Raw genomic sequence first — 13,584 nt, 5'->3', positions numbered from 1 at the left:
AAGTGGAACAGAAGTGACTCAGCATGAATCTCTCCCTGTGCTGATAAAGGCTAGTACCTTTTGATTAGAATAGTTTTCTAACATATTGATTATTTACATATAATCAATTGAGTATAGCATTTAAGACATTTTCTTTGGTTGTTTTTGCTATTTCACCAATAGCTTTCTATTGGTACTAATAGCTGTCAGGACATGCATCCCCATCTGTGTGAAAACATCGAGGAGGTCAAATAGCTATATTTTGCGATAAAGATGCAACATGTGATTTGTACTTTTATTTAATGTAACATCTGGAGATAACACTGAGTACAAGCGATGAACATCTGTTTTCAGTTACTGGTTATGTGACTTGAGCCATGAACGTGGGGAGAGAAAGCTAGTGACCTCAATACTGATCAACTGAAAGGGATAATACAAGCCACATACAAATATGGCACAAGGACTTTCAGAATTAGGGATGAACATCGAAAGTTTCAAGACATCATTGGCAGTGTCTTCACCATTGCTCCTGCGGTGATAACTCTCCTGAAGACACAGCTTAAACCAAGTTGAAGAGAAAGACTTCAACTGTGCTGACAGCGCTCGGAGGAGTCGTGGCCTTTGAGGATTAGTCCATGCTGTCTTTACTGCCTTTTGTGAAGTATATTTACCATTCTTACTTAATACATTCTACTTTGATTCAGCACACCTGATTGTCTCTCTCATTTGATTGTATCTTGTAGGTGAGACCCACAGTGAGAATTGTGGATTTGGGATACAAAGTAAAATTGACTAAAATTACTAGCAGCCCCAAATATTAATCAGGTCCAAATTCTTACACACTTCCAAATTATCAGCTTATCACCTGTCCATGATTCGAACTACTTATCAAATTCTCGATTTCCCACTCTGTTCACAATTCACTTAGGCCAGGATTTTCCACTCCCGCCCGTGGCGGGCACTATGGTGGGCGGAAAGGGAAAATATTGTGCGAGCCAAAAAGTCAATTTCCTGTCTGCAGGAAAATAGGTAGCGATCGTCTTCTCTAGTCTTCAATGGCGGGTCGCATTTGAATAAATTAGAATGTCATGTTTACTCATTACGAAGGCAGCTCACCAGAATCGCATCCCGATGCCAGATCAAAAGGAAATGTTGGCATCTAATCAGACTGATGTGCATCACAACCAGATATAAGTGACGTGCACCTGGTGAATGGCATTTCGCTCATGGCTTTGAGGCAAGTTCGCCTACCTTGCATTGCACTACGCTCGCACTTCCGCAGACTCCAAGCCAGGCTTCAGCACATCAACTTCAGGGGGTATCTCAGGCAAGGCTCTATATACCAGACTGGAAGGTGGGGATGGGTGCTAATGTGCTACAGATGAAAGGTTTGACTAGGTGGGGAGAGACAAGACAAAGGCAAGGGAAGGAGCTGGAGGGAAAATGCTTGACTGTGGTGGGGGGGAGAGGGAAAATTGGGGAAGGATGACACGGACACATGACTGCGGTGGGTGGGGGGAAGAATGGTGATGATTGCACACAGACACATAACTGGGGGGGCGGGGTGCATGGGGGAAGGAGGGAAGGAGAAGAGAAAAACCTTCATTGCCAGAATGGCGAGAGAGCCTAGTAATGAATCTTCAGTTTAGACAGTTGAGCTTGCAAAGAGTGTCCTTGTCTCAGTCCAGGGAGGGGGAGGGCATGTCAGTCCAGTGTCAGTCATGCCCAGGGAGTGGTCATCACCTTAAGCATGTCATCCGGGGGGTTTCGGGCATAATACTGGGACGCGGATGGCATCTGCAGCCTACAGATCGGGACAAAGTGGTTTGGGTCAGGCACTCGATAGTTTCATGGGGGCAGTGTCTGTATTTCACAGTACAAATGGCCTCAAGATGGGGAGGGGTAAGGTCAACATGCGGCATAGGAACATCCACCTCTAATGACTTGGGGGTAACACGTGGATATCAAACAATTGCAATGGGATCAAGGATTATAGGGGGAGAAACTTAAAGAGTTATTGGAGGGAGGGAAACCTGAATGTTATGCTCCTCCAGGAGGATGGGAGGGATTTGGGCAGTAACACAAGGCAGGTTGAAGCTGGTCTGGTCATAAAACCTGAGGACCACCATCTGACGGCCACTATCTCGGTCCCCTCTGGAGGTCCCCAGCATCACAGATGCCAGTCTTCAGCCAATTCAATTCACTCCACGTGATATCAAGAAACGGCTGAAGGCACTGGATAGTGCAAAGGCAATGGGCCCTGAAAATATTCCAGCAATAGTGCTGAAGACTTGTGCTCCAGAACTTGCCACACCCCTAGCCAAGCTGTTCCAGTACTGCTACAACACTGGCATCTATCCAGCTTTGTGGAAAATTGCCCGGGTATGTCCTGTGCACAAAAAGCAGGACAAATCCAACCCAACCAATTACTGCCCCATCAATCTACTCTCAATCAACAGCAAAGTAATGGAAAGGGTCATCAACAGTGCTATCAAGCGGCACTTTCTTAGCAATAACCTGCTCACTTATGCACAGTTTGGGTTTCGCCAGCGCCATTCAGTTCCTGATTTCATTACAGCCTTAGTTCAAACATGGACAAAAGAGCTGAATTCCCAAGATGAGGTGAGAGCGACTGCACTTGACATCAAGGCCGCATTTGACCTGAGTGTGGCGTCAAAGAGCCCTAGCAAAACTGGAGTCAATGGGAATCAAGCAGAAAACTCTCCGCTGGTTGGAGTCATACCTAGCACAAAGGAAGATGGTTGTGGTTGTTGGAGATCAGTCATCTCAGCTCCAGGATATCAGAGTGTCCTCAGCCCAACCATCTTCAGCTGCTTCATCAATGACCTTCTTTCCATCATAAGGTCAGAAGTGGGGATGTTCACTGATGATTGCACAATGTTCAGCACCATTTGCAACTCCTCAGATACTAAAGCAGTCCATGTCCAAGTGCAGCAAGTCCTAGACAATATCCAGGCTTGGGCTGACAAGTGGCAAGTAACATTCGCGCCACTCATTCCCAATGGTGGGGGAGTCCAGAACCAGGGGTCACAGTCTGAGGATACGGGGTAGACCATTTAGGACTGAGATGAGGAGAAATTTCTTCACCCGGAGAGTGGTGAGCCTGTGGAATTCGCTACCACAGAAAGTAGTTGAGGCCAAAACATTGTATGTTTTCAAGATGGAGTTAGATATAGCTTTTGGTGTGAAAGGGATCAAAGGATATGGGGAGAAAGTGGGAGCAGGCTATTGAGTTGGATGATCAGCCATGATCATAATGAATGGCAGAGCAGGCTCGAAGGGCCGAACGGCCTACTCCAGCACTTAGTTTCTATGTTTCTATGTCTCACACAAATGCCAGGCAATGACCAACTCCAATAAGAGAGAATCTAACCATCGCCCCTTGACGTTCAATGGCATTACCACCACTGAATATCCCAATCTGGAGTCTTAAATCTTATGCAGCATTAATTCCGATTAGTTCCAATCATCGATCTGCTTGCAATAACCCCTTGTCCCAATAGTGTTAACTCTCCAGTGTGAAGTGGGCACCTGGACAAACCGCGAATGCCCATTTGAAACATCACCTCCGAACTTTGCAGCTTGTAGGTTCAGAGATGGAAGCCCCCAGCCCCCATTAAAGTTATCTCAACACTTCACTAAACATTAGCCCTCAAGTGTTTTCTAAAGCAGGTACTCAGAATGCACCAAATGAAGATCTAGTGCATGGAATAAATGCAGGACATCCGAGCGACTGGCCAGTATTTCTAGTTGTGGGGGCAGGGGATGAAGGACACTGTGATACTGCATGAGTTCATTGCACTGCCCAGGATTGTAGTGATGAATACGTGCCTTGACTCTAACCAAGCCTTGAAACCACAGTGACTCAATAGTCAGTGGCAGAAAAAGTGCGTTTGGAGGCTGATGCTCATTGATGTTTTCTTGCAATGATCCTACAGAGAGGAGAACTTGAGGAAGATGGAAGGTGCATTTAATGTTGCCTGCATCATCGCATGCAGGCAGGAGCAAAGGCACAAGACAGTGCTGCAGTAGCGCCAGGATCACCAAAGGGAGGAGTTTCACCCTGATGAGCAAGGAGCAGCAGGGCCCCTTCCGGACCCAGAGGATGTGAGTCAAGGAAACATGCCGTGTAGGCGCTTCTCAAGACCGAGCATGTACAGAAGACGCATGTCTTTTCACCAGATGAGCGAGAATCACCGTCATCGACACCCCTGCACCTGCCACATTCTCCAGAAGTTGACGCCAATTGGCCTAGGAGGACATCCATTGGCAGTGGCTGTCAAAGTGACCGCCGCTCTTAACTTCTACGTGGGTGGCTCAATCAAGGGCTCCACTGAGGACTTCTGCGGGATCTTTCAGGCATCCACTCATAAGTGCATACAGGAGGTAATGGAAGCGTTTTTTGCCATGGCCCACAATTACGTGCACTTCGCCAGACTTCTAGCCTGGCAGCCTTAGCACTGGGCTTTGATGCTATCTTGGGATTCCCACTGGTTCAGGGTGCCATTGGCTGAACTCATGTGGCTGTAAGAGCTCCCTGGCAACAGGCAGTGCAATACATCAACAGGAAAGGGTTCCGCTCGCTCAACGTACAGCTGGTCTGTGACCGCTAGAAACGCATCATGCAGGTTTGTGCCAGATCTCCAGGAAGCTGCCAGGACTTCTTGAGTGCATCTTGAGTAAATCGCAGATCCTGGACATCTTCGAGGGACCAGAAGATCCAGGGTTAGCTCCTCAGTGACAAAGGCTACTCGCAAAGGATGTGGCTGATGATGCCCGTGCGGCAGCCACAAAATCCATCTGAGGGAAGGTACAATGATGTTCATTCCGCCACACGAGCATTGAACGGGCAAACCACTGGCATCTTGAAGATGCAATTCCGATGCTTCGACAGATCTGGCAGGTGCAAGCCAACCATTTACCTTTTTAATGTACAATCACTTTTTAACTATGTAACTGCTTCTTTATTTCTTTTAAATTAATTAATGTAGACCGGTTGCGGTGTAATCCTGTGTGCTTGGAGTCTGTCTCATGGTGGTAACATCAAGGTATAAGAAGGTCTCAGACAGAAGATATTCAACGAACTGTACTGAACTGCACTGGGGGCTCAAAAGGCAAAGCATGGTGGTTAATTTAGTCAAGTGAAAGTCTTGCTAGAATCTTTGCAAGTTCTGTAAAATGACAAACTGTAGGAGGGCTCGTACCAGGGAAGATAAGCAGACTGAGATTCGTTAAGGGGCAATAAATGTGCCGCCTTCTCCCAGCTCTGGTGATTGATAATGGTGTTGGAGATAACAAAGCAGAGTCAAGCTGGCTATGGTACCTCAAGTTTGACCTTCAAAAGGGGCCCAACCAGGGTACATCTGGAGAAAGCATGGAGATGTACAATGATGTAACTGAAAACCAATTAAACTGATTAAAAGCAGGCTTTACCGTATATAGCACATATACATATATGCAAAGATAAGGTATAAGGAAAGAGTCCACAGAACCAACAGGGCTTCAGTGTTTACAGCAATTTGGCCAGTTGCTCAGAAGATGTGCACGGACAATTCATTATCAGATTAACCACCGAGATGGACTCCGGCTCGCAGGGAAGCTAAGCAACTGCTATTATCCTGAGTAAGTATTATAGCTTAGTGGTTTAATAAAGGTGTATCACCTTTGGTGATATTTCAACCAAGTTGTTGAGTGCTGTTGATATCCAAGAAAAGAACCTTTAGTAGGGTCTTACACAGGGCACTCCAGTACACTCCCCAGAGGGTCTCACAAATCACTGTGGCTTGCTGTGCCCTGCATAACCTTGCTCTGCAAAGGAGAGGGAGGACTTGCCAGATGCCAAGATGGAGGAGCTGCACATCTCCTCCGATGAGTAAGACGTTGCGAGGGCTGAGCCTGATGAGGTCGATGATGCCAAGGCTGCATGCAAAGAGACCATAGCAAGATCCAGATAATGCAAGCATGCACATGAGGCCCTCATAGCCGCCAGATTCCAGGTGGATGATGATGAGTAGCAGTGATTATCCTCTCCGACAAATGCCCTCCATGATGGGCTCCCATCACCACTAGCATTGCTAGACTTCATATCACAACAATCCTCTTCAATCTTAGAGTGAGCAGTTACACATTGGGCTCACCATGCCCTCATTCTTTGAAGGATGAGGACGACTTGGAAGCGTGTGTCCTTGCTGAGATGAGGTCCTAATTGCAGAGGGGCATTCCGGTAGCACACAACAGAAGGGGCTGTCTCTCCAGCATCCTAGTCACTACGGCAGTCTACAAGAGGCGCAGGAGTTGCACTGCTGTCCTCAACACATTTGTGCCAGTGTGCCTTACGTCTGACAAAGCACCTCAAGGAGATCCGTATCGATATCATACTCAACGGTTCCACTGACCGCAGCACATCACCATACGGATGTTGCATCACTGAGCTCGGTGAGTGTTTAGGTAGGGGCACACTAAGTACATTGTATGGGTCACAGCGCTGCATCCCTTTTTTGATGTTAGCCTTGTGGGCTACCAGCCTTCGAGGGACGGGGCACCGGCACATTGAGGAGGGAAATGTAACCCCACTATTTAAAAAAGGAGGGAGAGAAAAAACAGAGAATTACAGACCAGTTAGCCTAATATCAGTAGTGGGGAAAATGTTAGAATCTATTATAAAAGACGTGGTAACAGAACACTTGGAAGGCATTAACGGGATTAGACAAAGTCAGCATGGGTTTATGAAAGGGAAATCATGCTTAACTAATCAGCTGGAGTTTTTTGAGGATGTAACTAGTGGAATAGATAAGGGAGAACCAGTGGATGTGGTGTATTTGGATTTCAAGAAGGCTTTTGATAAGGTCCCACATAAGAGGCTAGTGGGCAAAATTAAAGCACATGGGATTGGGGGTAATATACTGGCATGGATTGAGAATTGGTTGACAGGCCAGAAACAGAGAGTGGGAATAAACGGGTCTCTTTCTGGGTGGCAGGCAGTGACTAGTGGTGTACTTCATGGATCAGTGCTTGGGCCCTAGCTATTCACGATATATATAAATGACTTGGATGAGGGAAACAAATGCAATATTTTCAAGTTTGCTGACAACAAAAAACTGGGTGGGGTTGTGGGTTGAGAGGAGGATGCAAGGAGGCTTCAGGGAGATTTAGACAAGTTGTGTGTGTGGGCAAACACATGACAGATGCAGCATAACTTGGATAAATGTGAAGTTATATGCTTCGGTGTGAAAAACAGGAAGGCAGAGTATTATTTAAGTGGTGATATATTGGGAAATATGGATGTACAAATGGATCTGGGTGTCCTTGTACACCAATCAATGAAAGTAAATAGGCAGGTGCAGCAAGCAATTAGGAAGGCAAATGGTTTGTTGGCTTTCATTGCAAGAGGATTTGAGTTCAGAAATAGGGATGTCTTACTGCAGTGATACAGGGCCTTGGTGAGACCACACCTGGTGTATTGCGTGCAGTTTTGGTCTCCCTACCAAAGAAGGGATATACTTGCCATAGAGGGAGTGCAACGAAGGTTAACTAAGCTGATACCGGGGATGGCAGGACTGTCTTATGAGGAGAGATTGGTTCTGCTGGGCCTGTATTCACTAGAGTTTAGAAGAATGAGAGGGGATCTGATTGAAACATATAAAATTCTAACAGGGCCAGACAGGCTGGATGCAAGGAGGATGTTTCCCCTCGTTGGGGAATCTAGAACCAGGGGCCACAGTCTCAGAATATGGGGCAGGCCATTTTGGACTGAGATGAGGAAAGATTTCTTCACTCAGAGGGTGGTCAACCTGTGGATTTCTCTCCTTCAGAAGGCTGTGGAGACTGGGTCACTGAGTATATTCAGTAAAGAAATTGATAAATTTTTGAATATTAGGGGCATCAAGGGGTATGTAGAGAAAGTGGCAATATGGCGTTGAGATAGCTAAGCAGTCATCCTGTTGTAAGCTTTGGAGGCCTGAATATGGTCAAAATTGCTGACTGTTGCAGGATAAAAGCATCTTGGGTGCTGGCAGAATAGCAAGCATTCACTAAGATGAACTTCTTGCTGTGGGTTACACACCAACAGTACACGGAGTGGCAGCCCTTCTTGCTTCCTGTTGATGTGGGGGGCCTGCAGAACCACTTGTACGCAGTCAATGGCGTTCTGCACAGTCTGGAAGCCCTTTCATTCTGGATTTCCCTCATTGAGGGGGGGTGTGGTTTAGAGTGCCCATCGCCTCCCAGATACTTCTGAGGTCTGTGGATTGTGGCATGTTGTTAACGTCACAAACTGCTGGCTGGAAGGAAACAGTTGCAAACTATGACAGAATGACTGTAATTTTCACAGCTGTGAGGGCAGCCCTCACTCTGATTTGAGGATCCACATTTTTGTGAAGGAGATGACCTAACTCAGTCACAATCTCCTTGGTAAAGCAAAGTCACCCGAGGCACATCCGCCTGTCTCATCCCAACTTAAAATTGGTGCTCCCGGAAGACCTTTTTGGGGTAAGGCTTTGTAAAGATAGCCCTCATGTTTCTCCCTCTTCACACAGGTTCCCGTCTCTACCTCTTGTCTGTTCTGCACATGTTGCAGAGCAATCAGTACTGCAACTACTGCCCCCACACTTATTCAAGACAATGTATTCATGCATCAGCCCACTGATGTCGATAATGTCATAATTTTGCTCCTGTGACTTCTGCTGACACTCGCAGGGGATACACCTATATGCTCCATTCCAGTCACATCCTCACGGGAAGGGAAGTTGCCAGTGGCGCTTTAACTCTGCAGGTATGTCTGCACAGCATCGTTAGAAGCAGCATTATGAGAATGAGTGTCATAGCCACTAGATCATAATTTTGTTTTTCTAAGGCATGCAATATAGAGTAATATATTTATTATATTAACAGACGGCTCATGGGCAATAAATGCTGGCCTAGCCAGCGATGCCCACATCCCATGAAAGAATAAAAAAAATTCCAAACCTGCTCTTAGACAGCATGTTAAGGTTTGAATTCCTACCTGCACCCAAATTACTTGGTAGAAATGAAGCCAGTCCCACAATCTTGAATTTAGTCCCCCAGATGTTAGATGTGACCTGAGCAAGATAGTTGTGCTGAGAAAAAAGACAAGTACATTTCTTTCAAAACGCTGCTTTACTGTATCATGAACTGATTATCAAGCAGATGCAGAAAAAGGTGCTAATTTGAACTTGACATTAAGGTATATTATTGGGACAAGGTAGGAGCTTTACTTAGCTCATGCTTGTAGCTAATCTGGAATGATTATCATACTGGATTTAAAGAGGACAATGTTCACTCTCCAACACAAACAGCCATTATCTTAACACACATCCCAAAATTTAAAACTAGACAAATCTTCAATATGTAGTTAATATTTTAAATGCAATTTGTTCTTTAAACCCTCATTTTTTTTTTCTATTCTTCTGGACATGACATGAATAATTACTAAAAATAATACTTTAAAAGTCAATTTGCACAAAATATTTAACTTAGTCAAGTAACAAGAACTCCAGTAAAAAATCAAACAAACCCATCCAGCTTCATACCTGTGTGATATCTTCTAAAGGAAATTCTTTACGAGTTAAGCTTGGGGAACCAATAGAAGGTTTCCTAATTGGCAATCGTGGAGACTTTGATACCTCCTGGCTAGCCCTTGAAAGCTTGGGTGATTTTCTTGCATCGAGATTAATTCTGGTGAGAAATTAGCATGAATTAGCATGATGTTTGGGCAAATGTGACAATTCGCTGAAGTTACAATAGCCATCGCTTGCTAGGGCTAATTTTAGCAGCTGTCCTGGTTGAAATAAAATAATTTATAATCACACTTGGGACATGGTTTGATAGTCAAATATTGAACAGGGCAAAGGCTTTTCAGATTGTCAGGAGGTGTATGAAATATTTCCGAAGCATTAGGTGCATTTTCTATTCATTTTTATGATGTAATCAATTTACCAAAAAGTGGCACTGAATTTCATTAGCTATAAAGGTACAATCTGCTGTGATAAAACAAGGATGGATGGGGCCAAGGACGCATAATGCTCCAAACTCTGGAGTACACAAAGCGTCTATACCTTTAGCTCTCTCCTAATTGTCATTCACACGCTGCCTCTTGGTGTCAGTACGTTGATATGCCTTGGTCTACCTCACCACAAACACTTTCGATTCCTCCACTAACCTGATGTCAGCCTACATGTCTGACATCCATTCTGCACAAGCAGAAATTTCCTCCAACTAAATACTCAGAAGACCAAGGTAACTGTTTTCGATCAAAAATTCTGTTCCCTGGCCACTGGATCCACCTTTTCATTGGCCACTGTCTGAGGCTGAACTAGACTGTCAGCAACCTTGGCATCCCATTTGACCAGGATAAACTGACAAATACATATCCTTGCCATCACTAAGATCACCCACCTCCACATCTGCAATGTGCTTGCCTCAGATCATGCTGCTGAAACCATCATCCTTCATTACCTTGCCCTTCCAAACTCATCCAAAATGCTGGTGCTCACACCCTAACTCACATTAAATTCCATTCACCCATTACCCTGCTCATTGACATAAATTGGCTGGCAATGCCTTGATTGTAAAATTCTCATGCTTTAGTTTCAAATCCCTTCATGGCCTAGCCTCTCCCTGTATCTGTAACATCCTCCAGTCCTACAAACCTCCATTCTCTCTGCTTGTCTCATGTGCTCCTCCAATTTTAATTTTCACCATTGCCAGCCATGCCTCCAGCTGCTGTAGTTCTGAAATTCCCTCCTAAATCTCCCTTTATTTCCACCCCTCTCTCCTTCTTTAAGATACTGTTTAAAACTGATCTCAGACTAACACTTTAGTTACCTATCCTATTATCTTCTTATGTGGTTTGGTGTTAAATTTTATGAGTGCTTCTGTCTTGGGACGTGTTACTATATTAAAGGCACTATAGAACTGCACTTACATATATCCAAGTAGTAAATTCTGCAAATGGAGTTGAAATAGAAGCTCATCAAGATCTTATTAAATGGCAGAGCAGGTTCAAAGGGCCGAATAGCCTACTCTTGCTCAAATTTCTTATGCTCTTAAAATTCTTCAGTTACCAGCAACAATAATGCCAATAAAGCATAAGCAAGTAGAAGGGTTTATGGGAAATTTTTTTGAACTTTTTTATTTTAAAAGAACTCATATCATCAAATTTGTTAGTCCTGAGTAGTTTGTGTACCTGGGTAGTTTGGGGGATTTGCTAGCTCGAGAGATCTTTGGAGATTTCTTGCCAATCCAGTCATCACTTAGTTCTATATCGCTGGAGTCAGAACAGTTACAGCTATCAATCACTGCTGACATCAAGTTGCTTCCATAGATTTCATCTAGTAAAAGCATACAAGAAAAGAAAATTAAAACCTGGCCCAAAAGCACATCCTATATACTTTTAAATGGCACGCTTTTGTAAGTATTAGTCATAGAATGTCTTGTCTTCCACGAATAATAGAATTCAAGCTATGAAATATAACTTGAGAAAATTAATCAATTAGAAGAGTTGGAAATTTAATTCAGAGATGCATACAATGTTCCAATGCACCTGACTGCACCATTTTGAGAATTAAAATGCACCAATTAAAAACTGCATTTTCCCCCCAATTTAAGAATACAGGAACTTATCACATGAAGGAAAATAAAACATGGTCATAGTCCTAGGTGTGGCCAGCTATCATGTCAAAGGGCACATGCATGTCAAAAGCCGCTTTCTTCAACTGGCTACTATTGGTGACAGGAGGTTTTCTTTAGAAAAAGCACACAACCTCCTGCTGGGGCTGCAACAAAAAATCAAGATTGTCACTTCTGTACATTAGCATAACACTCTGTCATCTAACTATGATTTGATTTGAAACAGGAGAAATAGAAGACCAAAAACAGATTGAATGCAAAAAACAGGAGCCTAGAAATTACTGTTGTCAAATGAGCTTAAAGCATTTGTGAAAGATAGTTCCACTGTTATAAAACAAATAAATACATTTTGTTTTATACATGTTTGTTTGCTTTTTTCAGAATCACAGAATCTTAACAGCACAGAAGGAGGCCATTCAGCCCATCATATCTTCACCGGCTCTCCAAATGAGCATTATGACTTAGTGCCACTGCTCTGCCTTTTTCCCATAACCTTGCACATTGTTTCTATTCAAATAATCATCTAACGCCCTCTTGAATGCCTCGATTGAATGTGCTAAGCCACACATTTAAAGGCATTTTTTTATATTCATTCATGGGATGTGGGTGTCACTGGCTAGGCCAGCATTTATTGCCCATCCCTAATTGCCCTTGTTCAGAGGGCATTTAAAAGTCAACCAAATTGCTGTGGGTCTGGAGTGACATGTAGGCTAGACCAGGTAAGGACATTAGTGAACCAGATGGGTTTTACAACAATCAGCAATGGTTTTGTGGTCATCATCAGATTTTTAATTCCAGGTTTTTTGTATTGAATTCACCACCTGCCTTGGTGAGATTCAAACCTGGGTCCCCAGAGCATTATCCTGGGTCTCTGGAATACTAGCTCAGTGACAATATCACTATGCTACCATCTCCCCCATTCAAGTATGAATGTGAGTCTGTGGGAGTGTGAGTGAGTGAGTGAAAGTGAGGACCCTGAGAGTGGGAATGAGCTGAACACATGCATCCAGCTGTTGTCCTCCTCCTCCCTCCCCAAATCTATCCACAAAGCAGGCCAGGAGAGGCAGGCCACTATGCCACCGCCTCCCTGTACGTGTACATGCAAACAAAGACTTATTTTGTCTGCATTGTTTCAGTAAAGAGCATTGCCTGGACATTGCACCAAACGAAAATGAAAACTCAGACAAGGAGATTGCAAACCCTTAACAAATCCCACCCAATTTTCCTAATTGTAATGACTGTAACGATCCCCCCTGCTCTCTGTCCTAGTGGCAATTCATGCCAAGAAATTATAACTAAAAACCTACACAAGTTCAGACTGACATATGGGGATTGTTAATTTTAGTATAATGAAGCACTTGTGATAAATAATAAATTAATAAGTATATTACAGCACTACCTTAAATTAAATGGCCCAGATCTTCCAGCCTTTGGATGGTTGTAGACCAGCTGTATCCCGAAGGATATGTTACTGGACTTCTCGGAAGTCCCAACACAGGACTCCGTGGGAATTGACTGGGAAGTTTCAACTGCTGATGGACAATTGCCCTCATCCGGAACCCTCCAAAACAGTCTACAACTCTGATTTAGAGTCAGAGACTTTGGAAGTTTCTGACTCACTTACTTTGATAGTTACCCAAGAAATGTTGGACAAACAAAAAAAAACAGGTCGAATTCCTGGGTAACTATACAACTGAGCCCCCCGACATCACACTGACCCCAAGCCCCCCTAAACTCCCACCCCTGATCCTCCGACTCCCCAGACCACCTGACTCCCCTCCCCCCCACCGACTCTCCGACTTTCCCCTCCGACCCTCTAACTCTCCCTCCCAACCCTCCAACTTTCCCCCGACCCGCCAATTCCCATACCTGACCCGACTCCCCCGACTCGACCTGACCACCCTACCAACCCTGCCACCTACCACCTCACCCATCCTG

General features: G+C 44.4%; 1 protein-coding gene across 4 annotated transcripts in view; it reads right to left on the bottom strand.

Moving 5' to 3' along the window:
- Positions 1 to 13,584, bottom strand: part of tulp4a (TUB like protein 4a) — a 408,102-nt gene that overhangs the window by 73,419 nt on the left and 321,099 nt on the right. For all 4 annotated transcript variants that reach the window (XM_078556828.1, XM_078556825.1, XM_078556826.1 and 1 more), the window contains 3 exons: positions 11,204 to 11,348; positions 9,549 to 9,693; positions 9,002 to 9,095 (listed from right to left, as the gene is read on the bottom strand). In XM_078556828.1, the coding sequence (XP_078412954.1) occupies positions 9,002 to 9,095; positions 9,549 to 9,693; positions 11,204 to 11,348 (384 nt within the window). The remainder of the gene's footprint in view (positions 1 to 9,001; positions 9,096 to 9,548; positions 9,694 to 11,203; positions 11,349 to 13,584) is intronic.

The sequence above is a fragment of the Cetorhinus maximus genome, chromosome 14 (genome assembly GCF_964194155.1).
Source record: "Cetorhinus maximus chromosome 14, sCetMax3.hap1.1, whole genome shotgun sequence".
Lineage (NCBI taxonomy): Eukaryota > Metazoa > Chordata > Chondrichthyes > Lamniformes > Cetorhinidae > Cetorhinus > Cetorhinus maximus.
The sequence above is the reverse complement of the archived record's forward strand: the minus strand, read 5'-3'. Positions and strand labels throughout refer to the sequence as shown.